This window comes from Aythya ferina (genome assembly GCF_964211825.1).
Source record: "Aythya ferina genome assembly, chromosome: 3".
Taxonomy (NCBI): domain Eukaryota; kingdom Metazoa; phylum Chordata; class Aves; order Anseriformes; family Anatidae; genus Aythya; species Aythya ferina.
Genome location: NC_140298.1, coordinates 119,474,476 through 119,489,992, shown reverse-complemented (window position 1 = coordinate 119,489,992; position 15,517 = coordinate 119,474,476). Strand labels below are relative to the sequence as shown.

At 58.9% G+C, this 15,517-nt stretch overlaps 2 protein-coding genes across 2 annotated transcripts in view; both read left to right on the top strand.

The window, feature by feature from the left end:
* The window catches only part of RAB10 (RAB10, member RAS oncogene family), a 37,994-nt gene extending 32,239 nt beyond the window's left edge, over window positions 1–5,755 (top strand). The window contains exons 5-6 of the mRNA XM_084514057.1: window positions 251–352; window positions 2,769–5,755. Of these exons, the coding sequence (XP_084370183.1) occupies window positions 251–352; window positions 2,769–2,852 (186 nt within the window). The 3' untranslated portion in view covers window positions 2,853–5,755. The remainder of the gene's footprint in view (window positions 1–250; window positions 353–2,768) is intronic.
* Window positions 5,756–7,821: 2,066 nt separating this feature from the next.
* GAREM2 (GRB2 associated regulator of MAPK1 subtype 2) lies at window positions 7,822–15,210 on the top strand (the record flags this gene model as incomplete). Its single annotated transcript, XM_084514036.1, has 6 exons — window positions 7,822–7,933; window positions 10,234–10,374; window positions 11,619–11,749; window positions 12,345–13,475; window positions 13,846–14,009; window positions 14,132–15,210. 6 exons carry the CDS (start codon window positions 7,822–7,824, stop codon window positions 14,994–14,996), a joined length of 2,544 nt encoding a protein of 847 aa, XP_084370162.1. The 3' UTR covers window positions 14,997–15,210.
* Between the last annotated feature and the right edge of the window lie 307 nt (window positions 15,211–15,517).

Genomic DNA, 15,517 nt, shown 5'->3' with positions numbered 1-15,517 from the left:
TCTCGTGTGACTGATTTGAGCGGTATCTGTCCTCGTGTTCAGGCATCAGCTTGTAACTTAATACACTTTGACCGCTGTTTCTGATTTAAATTCTGAATCTTTTGGGACATTTTGCTTAGCTAGTACTTCTGATGCCTGCCACACTGAAAGTATTACATGCTCTTAAATGTTACTAATCCCAAAGTTACAGCAGCATCAATTGAATAACACCACAATAACTCTAACCTTCTTTTTTCTTTTTTTGGTTTAGATTGCTAGGGAGCATGGTATTAGGTTTTTCGAAACTAGTGCAAAAGCAAATATAAACATTGAGAAGGCATTCCTCACATTAGCAGAAGACATTCTTCGAAAGGTAGGTGATCACAGGATTTGTTTGGGAAAAAAAAAATCCTAAAATGTCAACGTCTGTTTCTTTTGATGTTCACCTGAATTGTTGTGGCTTTTTACTTTGGTATGCTAAGACAAACAAGTCCCTGAAGGAAGACTATTGTACATCTAAAGCTTCTGAAGCTTGTTTGATGTTTCATTATTGTACTGGTGCTATCTAGAGGGAGTAGCATACATCAAAGCACCAAGGAACTCCTGGTTGCTTGGTCCTTAAACTCGGTTGTATCACACGCGTGCTTGCAGTTAAAACATTTGAATTAATTTGGAGGAGAATTGTCCTTTCCCTGCCACCCTCATTCTTTGCTGCATTGTGGAGAAGGAACGTGAATGTTCATCACTTCCTCTCTGATGCCTGGAGTTATTTTAATCCTGAGGAGACTGAAGTCACTGGAACTCAGGGATGAGCCCTGGTGTTGCTTTTCTGTTCTGTCTTTCCAGCCTGTGTGAGGTGGGACACACGGTGTCCTCAGATCTCTTTTCTAAATAGCCAGCGTTGTCCCTCTGTAAAATACAGCCAAAAGATTTGACAACTCACAGCAACAGAGAATCCATCAGAACCTCAGTAGACTCTTCTGGTGGCTGTACTTCAAAACTCACTGCTTTAAACATGGGCTTTATTTCTGGTGTGCCAGCATGCAGTTCACCCTATAGTTGTTGACTCCTGCGAGGGCCTTTTCCCTCAAATAAAGGAATCCTGTCTTTTCCCTTCTCCTGCCCTGCCATATTAGCATTTGCCTTTTTTTTGCCAGTTTTGCCTTTAGCCATTTCTGTCAGTACCCAGAGTTGTCTAAAAAGTCTGAAGTTTCTGCCAGGCCACTGAATGCCTAGACCCATCACTTCTACCTCATCTCAGTGACTGCCCCTCCAAGCCTCCGCGTTTCACTGGAAGCCTTGACGGGCAGGTTAAATTGCAGCTGAGAGAAGAACGTGGATCACCAGGGCTTCCTGGTGGCTGCTTCTCTCTCCTGAAATACACCGTGAAGAGGGCTGTCTTCGCTGAGTCATGTACCCAAAGCTTTGTGTGCCCAGAGCTACGAGATATCGCTGTCCTTGGATCCCTGGTGTCTGTCAGAACTGGGAAAAGCATCGGTTTCCAATAGCTGCCACCGTTTTGTTGCTGAATCGAGCTGAGCAGACGTGCAGGTGGCTGCAGGGCTGATTTTCAGTTAGTTTGTGTTCTCCTCTACCAAGGACTTGATTAAACCCCGTGCTGGCGTGTCCCTGCGTGCCATCAGCTCACGTCTCCAGCACTGAAACTCTGCGAGCTCGAGAGGCGTGGGTTGGCCAGCTCCAGCACGTGTGCTTTGTTCCGAAACGTTTACATATTTTTGCTGTGCTCCAGGTTAGCAGTAGGGACGGGATCATCTTCCCCCACGTGAATGCTATCAGTAACGTCGTCCGGGTTAATTGGTTGGAAATTTAGTGCAAGGTCACGGCTGAATCTTTCCTCAGCCCTTCTGAATACGGCTCTGCTCAACGTGCCCTGTGGGCACAGCTGGAGTTTGGAGTTGTTTCTTCATCAGTTTTTGACAAGCTGTATGTGAGGAAGCGACTGAAAATCGTTGGCCTCTGGTGAACAGGAGGGTTCCTAGCCTTAATGGGTCCTGCTGCACCTCCTGACCTTTACATTTTCACTCGGGGCATTTGTCTGAAGAAGGGGCAGGGTGGGCGATGGCTTGCAGTTTGTTGCAAGGCTGCGGAGTAGAGAATAAGAGGAGGAATGCAGGGACTGAAGCGCTGTATTCGTATTCTCATGGATGTTTAGATTAGTTTCTAAACAGCTGAAAGTAGACGCTAGCATCTGATCAAAACCAGGGGACTTCAAGTTTTGTTTTGGTCAGACCGAGTTTACATCCCATGGTGCGGATGAGATGTTTTGTGCGCTGCCTCGGAATCTGGTGTCCTGATTAACTGGAAGGCAGATGCTTTTGCTTTGCCTTTTTTTTTTTTTCTTTACCCATAAATAAAACTGCTCTGTCATTTTTAAGGTCATTAGTGCACATGATTTAACTTCAGCTCGTGTAAGTCGCACGCTGTGATTTACTCCCCCAAAGTCCAAGCGTCAGTTCTAAAAGCGGGATCTGGAAATAATTCGTGTTTACTTTGGAGCAGTCCGAGTTTGAAAGCTTTTCCCAGATTTCTGCTCGCTGTTGATTTAAAACAACAGCCACAAAAAAAAAATCCTGAGGCTGGTTCTGCACGCTTCTGCTGGCGAGGGAAGGAGGATTCCCTACATTTCTGTCGAGCTCTCTGTCCGTGGTTTATTCGGGATGGTATTTGGTGGTGTCAGTCCTTCTGTAAGCCTCTGCCTCTCCAGCTCTGAATGCTCTTTTTCAGAATGTCTCGGGACTTCTCTAACCTTCTTGCTTGTTTCGTTGCAGACCCCTGTAAAAGAGCCCAACAGTGAAAATGTAGATATCAGCAGTGGAGGTGGGGTGACAGGCTGGAAGAGCAAGTGTTGCTGAACGTTCTCCTATATCACCAATCGCCATCCACCGCTCCTTTTTTCTCGCTGCAAAACAAACCACTCTGCCCGTTTTTAACCTTAAACCGATGTTTTGTTCCTCATCTTAACAAGCTCCTGTCTCCCTTTGTTTTTCTGTTTAGGACAGCTTGCGTACTATAATTTCCTCGACATGTATAGGAAAATCATCTCCGTGACTTCATTTTTTTAATGTACCTGCTCAACTTACCACTACGTTTTGGTTGTATTATAGTCCCGTTCCTCCTGACATTAAAACATATAGCAATCATATTCAACTCTACTCTGCAAATTGTATAAGAATAAAAGTTAGAATTAACAATTTATTTTGTACAACAGTGGAATTTTCTGTCATGGATAATGTGCTTTGAGTCACCATGTTCTCTAGAAGCATCAGCAAAAGAGCCAGGAAAACACTCATTTTCGCCTTGAGTATGTGAATGGGGTTTATTTTGTCCTGTGCCTTATGTGGAAAGGAACTTTTATTTTCACTTTTTGTTTCTCTTCTGGTGGAAGCATGTGCAGGAGACATACCATCCATTCCCGATCGTTTTAAAATACTGAACTCTTTTGTGGTTGCTTTCTGTAATTGTTGGTGTAATGCATCGAGGACAAAGGGTGGTGCAAAAAATACTGCATTTAATCTGCTCTGTCTCCTTTTTGGTGATCTCCCCATTCGGAACTGTTCCTGCTGCCATTTTTTTTCCTCACTCGCAGCTCTTTCCTTTTGCCTGCATGCTGCTTTTATTTGCTTTCCTTCATGGTGTGATGTGTTAATTAAAAGGATGGCAACGTGGTATGTTTGCCAAAAATTTAATACAAAGCACTGATTTAGCTTTCAAGGTAAAATGTTGACGATACCTACTAATTTCCCTCTAGCCAATGTCAGTTCACTAGTATATCTTCTCTCCTCCTGCATAGCCATTGGGTTTTATGATATGGAAGAGTTATTTGCATGCACTAGTTTTCTATGGAGGGTGATGTGGTTGTCTACTTTATGTGTATGAATATAACATGCGATTCCCAAACTGACAGCAGTTAACATGAACTTTTCAGTTCTGTCTCTCACTGTTAGCCGCTCCAACGAGATGTTCGGTAGCCTAGCAAGAGGCTGAGTACAACTAGATTTAAAAAAAAAAAAAAAGGAAAAAAAAAAAAAAAAAAAGGAAGAAAAAAAAGTCGGCAGTTTAATTTATTACCTCCCTGAAAACTTTTCCACTTTCCAGTGTTAGAAGCTCCGAGTCCTTCGTGCTGCGGTCAGTCTTGGCTCGCTCCCGGGGCACGGGCAGGCGGGCTGTGCCGCCGCGTCCCCCCCCAGGCACTCGTGCCCTGCGGTGGCTTCGGGTGTGAAGTGAAAGGAAAGGGGTTAACGGCTGCCAGCCCCAATTCTTGGGCTGCTCCCGCTGAGCTGGGTGTCTGGGCTGCAGGAGCAGTCGTGCGTTCACTTGCCTTGCCTTTAGATCACGGCGCAGGAGAGCTGCTCCAGCCAAGGACACAGAGATGCTCCAAACAGCCGCCTCCCCCCGGCCCCGCGGTCCCTGAAGCTGGACAAGCCTCGCGCCTCCCTCTTGCCCGCTTGGGTTTTGGACTTTCTCCAGTCAATAAAGCAGTAACTAACGCTGATTTAATTTTCATGAAATGACAGTGTTTTAACACGGAAATTCTAGTTTTTAAAACCGCTTCCCATGTAGTAACTCGGCCGGCGTGTCTCCCTTTTCCCCGTGTGTTGGCATTTTGTCTCTGTGTCAGCCCTTCCCAGCCGTGTGGCTGGTGGCCAGGCGGGCCCGGGACCCCCGTGGGCAGACGGCACAGGTCGGTCCCCCCCGCGCTGTGCCCGCGGTGGCCAGCACTGTAAATAGCGTCCGGCTACCTTCTGGTGAAACCTGCACTTTTCAACATGATCAAAAAGGGAAAATGGAGAATAGACATCAATTTTTTTTTTTTTTGTATAATCTTTGTTTTAAACATGAGCTTTTTATTTGCTTCTGGGGGGCTTGGCTCCTGTATAAATCTGTCGGGGTCGTCCCTAGGCGCTGCGCTCGTGGTGCCCGGGCCAGGGGAGCGCAGCCCCCTCCCTACCCCCGCAGCACACGCAGACAGGTCTAGGTGGTCCTCTTCTATAAAAACATGAATTTTAACCATGTGGCTTGGTTTTGTTTTGTTTTGGGAGTGCAAAGGCCCAGCTGAGGAGGAGTGAGCACCAAGAGTCAATTCTGATGCTAAAAAAAAAAAAAAAAAAAAAGTAATAATAATCGTATTGGAGGAATTCGCAGTAACTTTATTTCTGCCGGTATCTAAATTTACTGCTCGCTAGCCAACTAACTGCTTCTGGCACCTGCGTGTGGAAACCCCCCCGGCCCCGGGTGGGGATTGAAGCCGAAATCTGCCCGGACCCCCCCCGGAGCCCCTGGAGCCCCCCGGGCGCCGCCGCCGCGCTGGATCCGGCCGTGCCAGCAGCCGCGGGCTCTCGCGTCCCCGGCCGGCAGCGGAACAACCCCAGTGCTACCTTTTTGTCATGGCAAAAATGTAACTTAATTAAATTGGTAATGATGAACTAAACCCCGAGGTTGGGTCTATTGTATGAGCGCGTTCCCTGCTCTGGACGTGGCGTGGCCGGGGCGGCGCGGGGCGAGGTGAGGTGAGAGCCGCGCTTCGTCCGGCCGGACTTGGATGGTGGAAAAACAAAAACAGCATCGACTTCAGGTCTAGGATTAATTCCCATGCCTACAATTTTTTTACTTAATCTTTTAATATTTTTGCTACTCCACTCTGGCTTTTTATTTAAAACACATTCTTTTGTACCACTTACTGTATCAAATTGTATAAAAGATCACTGTCCCATTCTTGGTCATACCAAGAGCAAATAAAAGCTTTTATAAACTTGCACTGGTTACTTCCTGGGCCCCTGACCGGCGCCTTCCCCCGTCCCCTGTGCTGGTCGTGCCCCCCCGGCTGCGTTACCCAACCCTTCAAAGCTGCTCCTTGCTGTCAGGAACCCAATTTTGGCACAGCCATTTCTTGGTTTTGCACCGAGAAAGTGGCAGCCGCTTCTCAGGGCTGGGGACGGGCTGCGGGGGCTGTCCTGGGGGTGAGCTTGTGCCCCCAGCTCCTCGGCGAGGCGGTGGGGGGAGATTTTGGAAACCCCTGGGACGGGGGCAGCCTCCTGGGTGGGTTTCCACCTCGGGGGAGCCACGCGTGCTCCTCCGTGCTCCGTGTCACCACCGCCACCAACCCACGGCCCCTGTCCTGCTGGAGGTACCCCGGGACCCGCTGGCCGTGCTCGTGGTCTAAAATTTTGGGTAGACCCAAAATGTGGTGTGACGCCAAGAGTTGGACTCGATGATCCTCAGGGGTCCCTTCCAACTTGGGATATTCTGTGATTTTATGATTTTTTGTGCTCACCAGCCCCATCTCAGAGCATGGATCAGCTCCGTGTCCCCCGAGCAGCGGGGAGCGGGTTCCCCAAACCCCCTGCGTGCGCTTTGGGCCATGCCCAGCTTGGGGACATCATTGCCTGTCCCTGTCCCCATCCCCCTGGCATGGGGGGGGGTCTTGTTGCTTCCCACTGCCGTGGTGTCGGTACCTGGAGGGGTTTTGTGCTGCTGCCGGGGCCACAGCCTCGTGTCCCCATCGGTGCCACCACCACGGTGCCACCCACGGGAGGTGGCAGCTCCCAGCCTGGCCCCAGCACCGGGCTCCCTCTGCTCCTTTGGGGTCCCCATCCCAAATCCCCAAGGGTAAGGGCTGGGGGGGGCACTGAGGTGCTGCAGAAGCCCCCCCTGCCCCATGTCGACCATGAGCACGTCCCCAGCACCCGGGGACCTTCCCCCGGTGCCCCCCAGCTGGGGTGGCCTCGAGCCACCGCTTGGTGTCGGTGCCATCCATGCGTGGCCAGGGGAGAGGGGCCCAGTGTGGGGGGGGGACACAGCACCAGGGGGGTGCTTCTGTGGCTTTTTGGGGTGACATCCCCAAAAAGCCCATTTTTGGGTTTTCTAGGACATCCCCAGCGGGACGCAGCACCCCAAGGAGCTGGGGGTGCCCCATCCCTGGGGGGTGCCCAAGGCCAGGCTGGATGGGGCTGGGGGGGGGGGCAGGGGTCGTGCCCATGGCAGGGGGTGGCACTGGTAAAGGGGGGGGGGGGGGATCTGAGGACCCCACCAGCCCAAACCCCTCTGTGAGCCCCCCCTTCTGCAGCTGCGGGGGCACCGGGAGGTGGCTGACCTGACCCCCCCCCCCCCAGTAAATAAATAAAATAAAATAAAATAAAATAAAATAAAATAAAATAAAATAAAATAAAATAAAATAAAATAAAATAAAATAAAATAATGAATAAATAATAAAATAAAATAAAATAAATGAATAAATAAGATAAAATAAGATAAGATAAGATAAGATAAGATAAGATAAGATAAGATAAGATAAGATAAAATAAAATAAAATAAAATAAAATAAAATAAAATAATAAATAAATGAATGAATGAATAAATAAATGAATGATTAAATAAATAAATAAATGAATATCCGAGCCTGGAGCTCCCCCCGTTCCTCCCACACCCCCTCACCCTGCTTCGGGGGGGGGTGTGTGTGTGTGGGGGGGGGGGGCTTCACCCCTTCACATCCCCCAAAAACCCATCCTTCACGTACCCCAAATCCGAGGGGCGAGCAGCCTGTCCGTATATAGGGGGGGGGGGTGGAAAATTACAGGGGGGGGGGCGCTCCGCAGCCCCCCGGGGGAGCCCTCAGGGGCCGGCCAAAGGCTGAGAGCCCCGCCGCGGGGGCGGCTCCCGGCTTCTTCTCCCCCCCCCCTTTTTCTCCTTTTTTTTTTTTTTTTTTTTTCTTTTTTTTTTCCCCGCTCTTGGTGGCGATGGAGCCCGGCGCTGCCTCTGGCCCCCCCCCGGGTCCCCCCCATCGCGTCCCGGGGGCTCGGTGAGGGGGGGGGCGATGCGGGGGCCATGGAGCAGCTGGCGGCGGGGCTGGCCCGGCTCCGCTGGAGCCCCGCGGCGCTGCCCCTCGACGCCATCGTCAGCAAGTGCCGCCTGCCCACGCTCGTCTGCCTGGGGCAGGGTGAGGGCTGGGGGGGGTTATTGGGGGGGTGGGGGGGTTATTGGGGGAGTGGGGGGGTGATTGGGGGGGTGGGGGGTGTGGGGGAGCAGGGGATGGGGGATGAGGGGTGGGGGAAGAGGGGTGGGGGCAGAGGGATGGGGAGAGGGGACGGGGGGGTGCAGGGGATGGGGGAAGAGGGATGGGGGATGAGGGGTGTTGGGGGGGGTAGGGGATGGGGATGGGGATGAAGGGACGGGGATGGGGACAGAGGGATGGGGACAGGGGGAGCAGGGGATGGGGACAGGGATGGGGATGGGGACAGAGGGATGGGGACAGAGAGATGGGGGACGAGGGCTGGGGGGGAGCAGGGGATGGGGTCAGGGATGGGGACAGAGGGATGGGGAAAGGGGACAGGGGGAGCAGGGGATGGGGGCAGAGGGACAGGGACGGAGGGATGGGGACAGAGGGACAGGGACAGGGGATGGGGGCAGAGGGACAGGGACAGGGGCTGTGGGGGGCAGGGAATGGGGACAGGGATGGGGACAGAAGGACAAGGACAGAGGGATGGGGGCAGAGGGATGGGGACAGGGGACAGGGGGAGCAGGGGATGGGGGCAGAGGGATGGAGGAAGAGGGACAGGGACAGGAGCCGGAGGGGTACAGGGGATGGGAGCAGAGGGATGGGGGATGAGGGGCTGGGGGGAGCAGGGGATGGGGACAGGGATGGGGACATAGGGACAGGGACAGAGGGATGGGGACAGGGATGGGAAGTGTGGGGGGATGAGGAGAGCAGGGACGGGGACAGAGGGATGGGGAGTAGGGGGTGCAGGGGACAGGGGCAGGGGGATGGGGACAGGGACGGGGTCAGGGAGCAGTGGGGGCTGGGGGGGTCGGGGGGGGGACTGAGGGGCAGGGAGAGAGGGATGGGGAATTGGGGGGCTGGAAAAAGAGGGGCTGGGGGGGGAGGACTGCAGCGGACGGGGACGGACAGAGGGACGGGGATGGAGCTGGAGGGGCTGGGGAGCCAGGCAGGGGGCTGGGGGGGGGTCCCTGTAGTGCTCCCCCCCCCCAAGGCACAGGCTGAGGGTTGGGGGGGGCACAAAGGGGCCGCCTGTGCGGGGCTGCGGGGCCAGCACCAGCCTTTGCCCATTGCCCTGGTAACTGTTGCTGAGATTTCGGGACGGAGGCGCCCGGCACGGCCACGGACCCCCCCCCTCCTGCACCCCAAATGCTCAGGGATGGAGGCGCAGAGCCCCTCAGCCCCCCCCCCCCCCCCAAACCCATCCCTGGTGGTCCCCAGCCATGGAGCGGGCTCAGCCCCGGGTCCCCCCTATTTTGCCCTGGGGTGGCCCCAGCTCCTGCTCACATTTTTGTCTGCTTTTCTCACCCCCCCAGCCTGGCCCCATTATCCTGCAAGCTGGGGGGGGGGGGCTATAAGGGGTGAGGGTGCCCGGGGGGTCTTTGGGGGTCTTTGGGGGTACCCAGGGGGCTCAGGGGGGGCAGCTTCAGGTCAGTGCCTGGGGATGTGCGGGTGCAAGGAGCTGAAAATGAGCTGGGGGGGGGGGTGTCTGGTTGTGCTGACCCCGACCAGGGACAGGGACAGGGATGGGGACAGGGATGGGGACAGGGACGGGGCACATCCAGGAGCACCCAACCCTATTGCACGGTGTCGGGGCCAAGCAGGGTGTTTGGGGTCGGGCTGAGCCCCCCGGGAGCAGGACGCATCCCCCTTGGATCTGGCTGCAGCCTGGGGGTGCCGGGACCCCCCCATCCCCATCCCCATCCCCATCCCCATCCCCATCCCCATCCCCATCCCCATCCCCATCCCCTTCCCCGAGCCGCCTCGTCCCGGCCCGCAGCCCGGACCCCGTGTCAATAAACTTGTTGTTCGGCCGCTGCTGCAGCCTTTCAAGAGGGACAAAGAAAATTGTTTCCAGGGCAACTGGCGGCTCTTGGCAGCGGGCACCTGCTCACCCATCGCCCGCACCCCCCCCCCATGGGCTCCCCCCGTGGCCGTCCCCATGGCCACGCTGTCCCCTCCATCCCCCCGTCCCCAAAAGCAAAATTGGGGGTGCCCTGGGTGTGTTTTAGCCCTTGGCATCGCCGCTTTGTATTTTTGGGGCTGTTTCATGCCTAGGAAAGTGTTTGGGGGGGGTTTGAGAGAGGCTTGTGGGGTCGGGGGTTCAGCCCCTAGTTTTGGGGTAGGCGCTCCCCAGGCTCTGGCAATTGGGATGCTGCTGTCCCGGGGGGGGGGGGCAGCTGGCACCCATGGGTGGGCTCCCCAGGGGTCAGCTTGTCCCTGTCCGTGCCCCCCCCACCCAGGGGAGTCGGTGGAGGGGGTGAGCGCCCAGGACGTGCTCCTGATCCACTCCTGCCGCCAGTGGACGACGGTGACGGCCCACAGCCTGGAGGAAGGGCACTACGTCATCGGCCCCAAAATCGACATCCCCCTGCAGTACCCAGGTGGGGACGGGGCCGCGAGGGAGGGGGCAGGGTGGGCTCGGTCCCCCCCATCAGGAGGAATTGGGGCTGGGGAGGCTCCGGTTGGGGTGAGCTGAGCGAGGAGCTGGGGGCTGCTGGTGGTGTGGGTGGCATCCAGCCTGGAATGGGGGCGAGGAGGGATTGGGGGGACTGGGATGGGATGGGGGGGACTGGGATGGAGACTGGGACATGGATGGGGATGGGATGGGATGCAGAAGGGAATGGAGACAGGGATGGGATGGGGACGGGGACGGGGACGGGGATGGGATGGGATGGGATGGGATGGGATGGGATGGGATGGGATGGGATGGGATGGGATGGGATGGGGACTGGGATGGAATAGGGACAGGGATGGAGACAGGGAGGGGATGGGGACAGGGCTGCAGATGACGATGAGGATGGGGATGGAGACAGGGACGGATTGGGATGGGGACAGGGACAGGGGTGAGATGGGAACTGGTAAGGATCGGGGACGGGACGGGGACAGGGACGAGCCGGGGCTGCTGCAGCAGCTGAAGGTGCTGAGCTCACCGCGGCCGCCGTAGCCAGAGCCTTAATGACCTCTCTAAGTGCTCGCCATGGCGGCAACGAGTCCTGCTAATAAATAAATCATGGGAAAGGCAGCGGGGGAGGGGCAGATCGCCCATCCCAAGGGGGTCAGGGCATTGGGGGGGGGGGGCGCACAGTGTGTTAACCACCTCGCTGGGGCACAGGGCAGCTCCTGCCCCGGTCCCTGTCCCTTTGCTCGGGCTCCGTGTCCCCGTCCTCCCCCAGCTTTTTGTGTCCCCTCCGAGCTGGCCCGAGCGGAGCAGCCCCGCGCGGCGGCGCCGAGTTAATATTCCCATCAGGTCCCATCCCCGCCACGCTGGTGCTAATGAAGGCAGAGCTCCTGAATGCAGCCCTCCGGCTCCCAGGCTGTGCCTGAACCCCGTACACCGCTGTCTGTAGGGTTTGGGGGGGCAGAAAGCCTTCAATAGCCATCCTTGGGGCATTTTTTGGGGTTGTTTTGGGGCGTTCTCTGCCCCTATGTGGGTGCTGCAGGGAACTGGGGAACTTGGTGCCCTCGGGGGTTTGTGCTTTGGGAGGGGAGAGCTCGGGATGAACCCAAATGGGATGGGGACTCCAGGCTGGGCTCATCAGCAGCCACCCCAATGAACTGTGCCAGGGCTGGGGGGGGTCTCCCCGTGGTCCCCTCTGACCGCCCCGGAGCTGGGTGTCCCCTGCAGGGAAGTTCAAGCTGCTGGACCAGGACCGGGACATCCGCGAGCCCGTGCAATATTTCAACAGCGTGGAGGAGGTGGCCAGCATCTTCCCCGACCGCGTCTTCGTCATGGAGGCCATCACCTTCAGCGTGAAGGTTGGCGTGGGGGCGGTGGGGTGGTGGTGGGGGGACAGCAGGGAGTGGTATGGGGGACACTGGGGGCACTGGGGGACTGTGGTGGGGCAGCAGCCAAATATCAGGGAATGGTGGTGGAACATCAGGAGGTAGTGGTAGGACACCAGGAGGTGACAGTGGGACACCAGGAGATGGTAATGGGACATTAGGAGGTGATGGTGGGACACCAGGAGATGGTGATGGGACGCCAGGAGGTGGTGGTGGGACATCAGGAGGTGGCAGAGGTGGCTGTGGGACATCAGAAGGAGGTGATGGGACATTGGGAGATGGTGATGGGACATCAGAAGGTGTCAGTGGGACATTAGGAGGTGGCATTGGGACACCAGGAGGTGGTGATGGGACATCAGGAGATGGTGATGTGACATGAGGAGGTGGTGGTGGGACATTAGGAGGTGGTGGTGGGACATCACAGAGTGATGGTAGAACACTACAGGATGGTGGTGGGACCTCAGGACCTCAGTGTTGGTGGTGGGAGGTACGGGGAAGGCAGCAGGACACCAGGGGACGGTGACGGGGCACGGGGCGCCTGCTCAGCCGGCGGCTGTCCCCTGTGCAGGTGGTGTCGGGGGAGTTCAGCGAGGACAGCGAGGTGTACAACTTCACGCTGCACGCCGGGGACGAGCTGACGCTGATGGGCCAGGCCGAGATCCTCTGCGCCAAGACGGTGAAGGAGAAGTCGCGCTTCAACACCCTGCTGCGGAAGCTGGGCAAGGCGGCGGCGCCGGTGGCGGCGGCGGCGGGGGCCAAGCAGGTGAAGGGCAAGATGCCCTGCCTGATCTGCATGAACCACCGCACCAACGAGAGCCTCAGCCTGCCCTTCCAGTGCAAGGGCCGCTTCAGCACCCGCAGCCCCCTCGAGCTGCGGCTGCAGGAGGGCGAGCACACCATCCGCAGCATCATCGAGAAGGTGCGGCTGCCCGTCAACGTGGCCGTGCCCAGCCGCCCGGCCCGCAACCCCTACGACCTGCACGCCATCCGCGAGGGGCACTGCTACAAGCTGGTCAGCATCATCTCCAAGACGGTGGTGCTGTGCTGCATCCTCCGCCGGGACCAGCTGGTGCCTTTCCATTTCCTCCTGCTGGCCGACATGCCGCGCTTCCAGCTGCCCGAGGGGCTGCTCGGGGGGGACCCCCAGCTGGAGAAGCTGCTGCGGGACAGCGCCGCGTACTGCCACGAGCGCTTCAACCCCGACGAGTACTCGCGGGCAGTGCGCGAGGCCAAGCCCGATTTTTCGGAGGAGTGCGCCAGCCCCCGGCGCCTGCGGCTCTGCCTGCCGAGCTGCGCCCGCGAGGAGCTCAGCCAGCCCCTGCAGCGCCTCTCGCTCTGCTTCTATGGTGGGGGGCTGCCCCGCGCCCCCCAGGACACGGCCGCACGCTGCCAGGACCCGCCGGGGGCCGGGACGGGGACGCCGCGCCAGCAGCCCGACTTCGCCGACCCCGAGAGGGAGTACATGACGCCCGACTGGGCCGAGCCCGAGTTCAGGACTCAGGAGCCGCTGGAGATCCCCTACGAGGAGCTCTGGAGCAACCAGGGCTTGGAGAGCTTCCCCTCGGCCGGTGGCACGGGGCGCCCCGACCTCGTCGCCTTCGGGGCCGCGTCCCCACTGGGGTCCCCGCGCCGCCCCGGCGTGCCCAGGGAAGAGCCCCTGGGGGACGCGCCACCCCCAGTGCCACCCAAATCGGAGGCGGTAAGAGCTGTGGGATGCCCCCGGGACTGGGGGGACCCAGCGGTGTCCCCACGCTGGGAGCATGGGGGGGCACCCACCGTGACCTGCTGCGCCACAGGGTGTGGGGCTCCTCGCCACCCAGCTCCGTTTGGTTGCCCAAATCCTCTGCGCCCCCCACCCCGTGCCGTGGGGAACCCCGCTCCCGGCATCTCCCCAGCCCTGTTGCTCACCGGAGCCTCGTGGCTTGGTCGGGACCAGCTGGAAAACTGGGAGCCACTGGGGCCGGGCCCCCATTTCTGCTCCTCTCCCCCCCTGCACCCCTGGTTGGGGGGTCCCGGGGCAGCATCGGCCCCACAACGATGTGGCCCTGACGGTGCTCACCCCATTGCAGGTGAAGGAGGAGTGCCGGCTGCTGAACGCGCCCCCCGTGCCGCCCCGGGGCGGCCGCCCCCCAGCCCCCCGCAGCCCCCCAGCCCCCCTGCGCTTCCCGAAGCTGGCTCCTGCTCCCTCGCCCAGCCCCAGCCTCTCCTACTACTCCTCGGGGCTCCACGACGGGTGAGTGGCTCGGGGTCATGGGATAACCCCCCCTGGGGCGGGATGTCCCCTGCACCACGATTTTTTTTTTGGGGAGGGGGACACGGCACGGCCCTGGGGTGACGCTCACCTTCCTCCATCAGGTCGGTCCCGCGGAGTGGCAGTGGTTCACCCTCACCCGACGCCTACTCCCTGTACTGCTACCCCTGTGCCTGGGGTGACTGCAAAGCCGGGGACCCCCCCGGCCGCCCACTGCCCCCCGCCACCCAGCCCGGCCCCAGCGCCTGGTCGGACCCCTGGGCCTACGCCGAGGCAGGGGCTGGGGGGGGCAGCGGCCGCTCCACCCCGCTACCTGTGGCCGAGCCCCCCCTGAAACCCTTCCGCAGCTGCCCCCGCCTCAAGCCCCCGCACCCCCAAAAACGCTTCGCCCCCTTCGGGGCTCTCAACCCCTTCGCCGCCCCGGCCGAGTGGCCGGAGAGCCCGGAGTGGCCCAAGCCGCCTTCGGCCCCGGCTGCTCCCTCTTCCTCCTCCTCCCCCGAACCCTTCGCCCCCTTCGAGGGGCTGGATCCGGCGGCCCCCCCCCGGCCCCCAAAAGGTTTCGAGGGGGACAGCATCGTCATCCGCGGGGCGGCCCCGCTGTCACCCGCTGTCCTGCGTGGGGCCGAAGGCGGCGTCGCCCGCCTCTACCTGGCGCAGGGCGTCGTCGAGGTGCCGCCGGCGGCGCGGGGCGAAGGGGGGGCCCCGCCGGCTGCCCCCCGTCCCAGCGGGGACGGCTCGCCCTGGCTGCCCCCCGCCGACCTCTCGGCCCTGTCGGTGGAGGAGGTGTCCAAGTGCCTGCGCTTCATCGGCCTCTCCGAGGACGTCGTCAGCTTCTTCGCCCGGGAGCGCATCGACGGCAGCATCTTCGTGCAGCTGAGCGAGGAGATCCTGGCCGACGATTTCCGCCTCACCAAGCTCCAGGTGAAGAAAATCATGCAGTTCATCAAGGGCTGGCGCCCCAAGATCTAGCCGGGTGATGGGGGGCACCCCAAAGCCCCAGCCACGCAGTGCCTCTCCCCGCTTACGGCTGCGGGGTTCCCTCCTCCCCGGGAGCTCGGCCCCGCTGCCGGGGGCTCCCCCCCCCCCTCCCCCTTTCTGTTTTAACACTGGACAGTAATTTTGGCCTCACCGGGCTGGAAAATGTCGGAGTTTGCATTGACTGCTTTAACTTAATCCTTGTGGATTAGTGTAATAAACAGACGGGAGAGAACAAGCTGCCGGAGAAGCCCCTTGCTCGGGGAGGAGGGGAACAGGGGCTTGAGGGGGGGCGCACGGAGGTGCAGGGAGCAAGGGGAAGCTCCCTCCCCAGCCCCTCCTGGGCTGTGCAGGGAAAGCAGAGCTGGTCCAGGCAAGGCTCAGAGCCCAGGAGCACAGCTCAGAGCAGGGCACAGGTCCTGGGGGCCGCTGCCTCCCCCCCTGGGAAGGGCTGAAGGCCGCTCGCCAGCCCTGCGAGCAGGCAGCCGCCTCCCCCAGGGCAGCAGAGGCAGGCT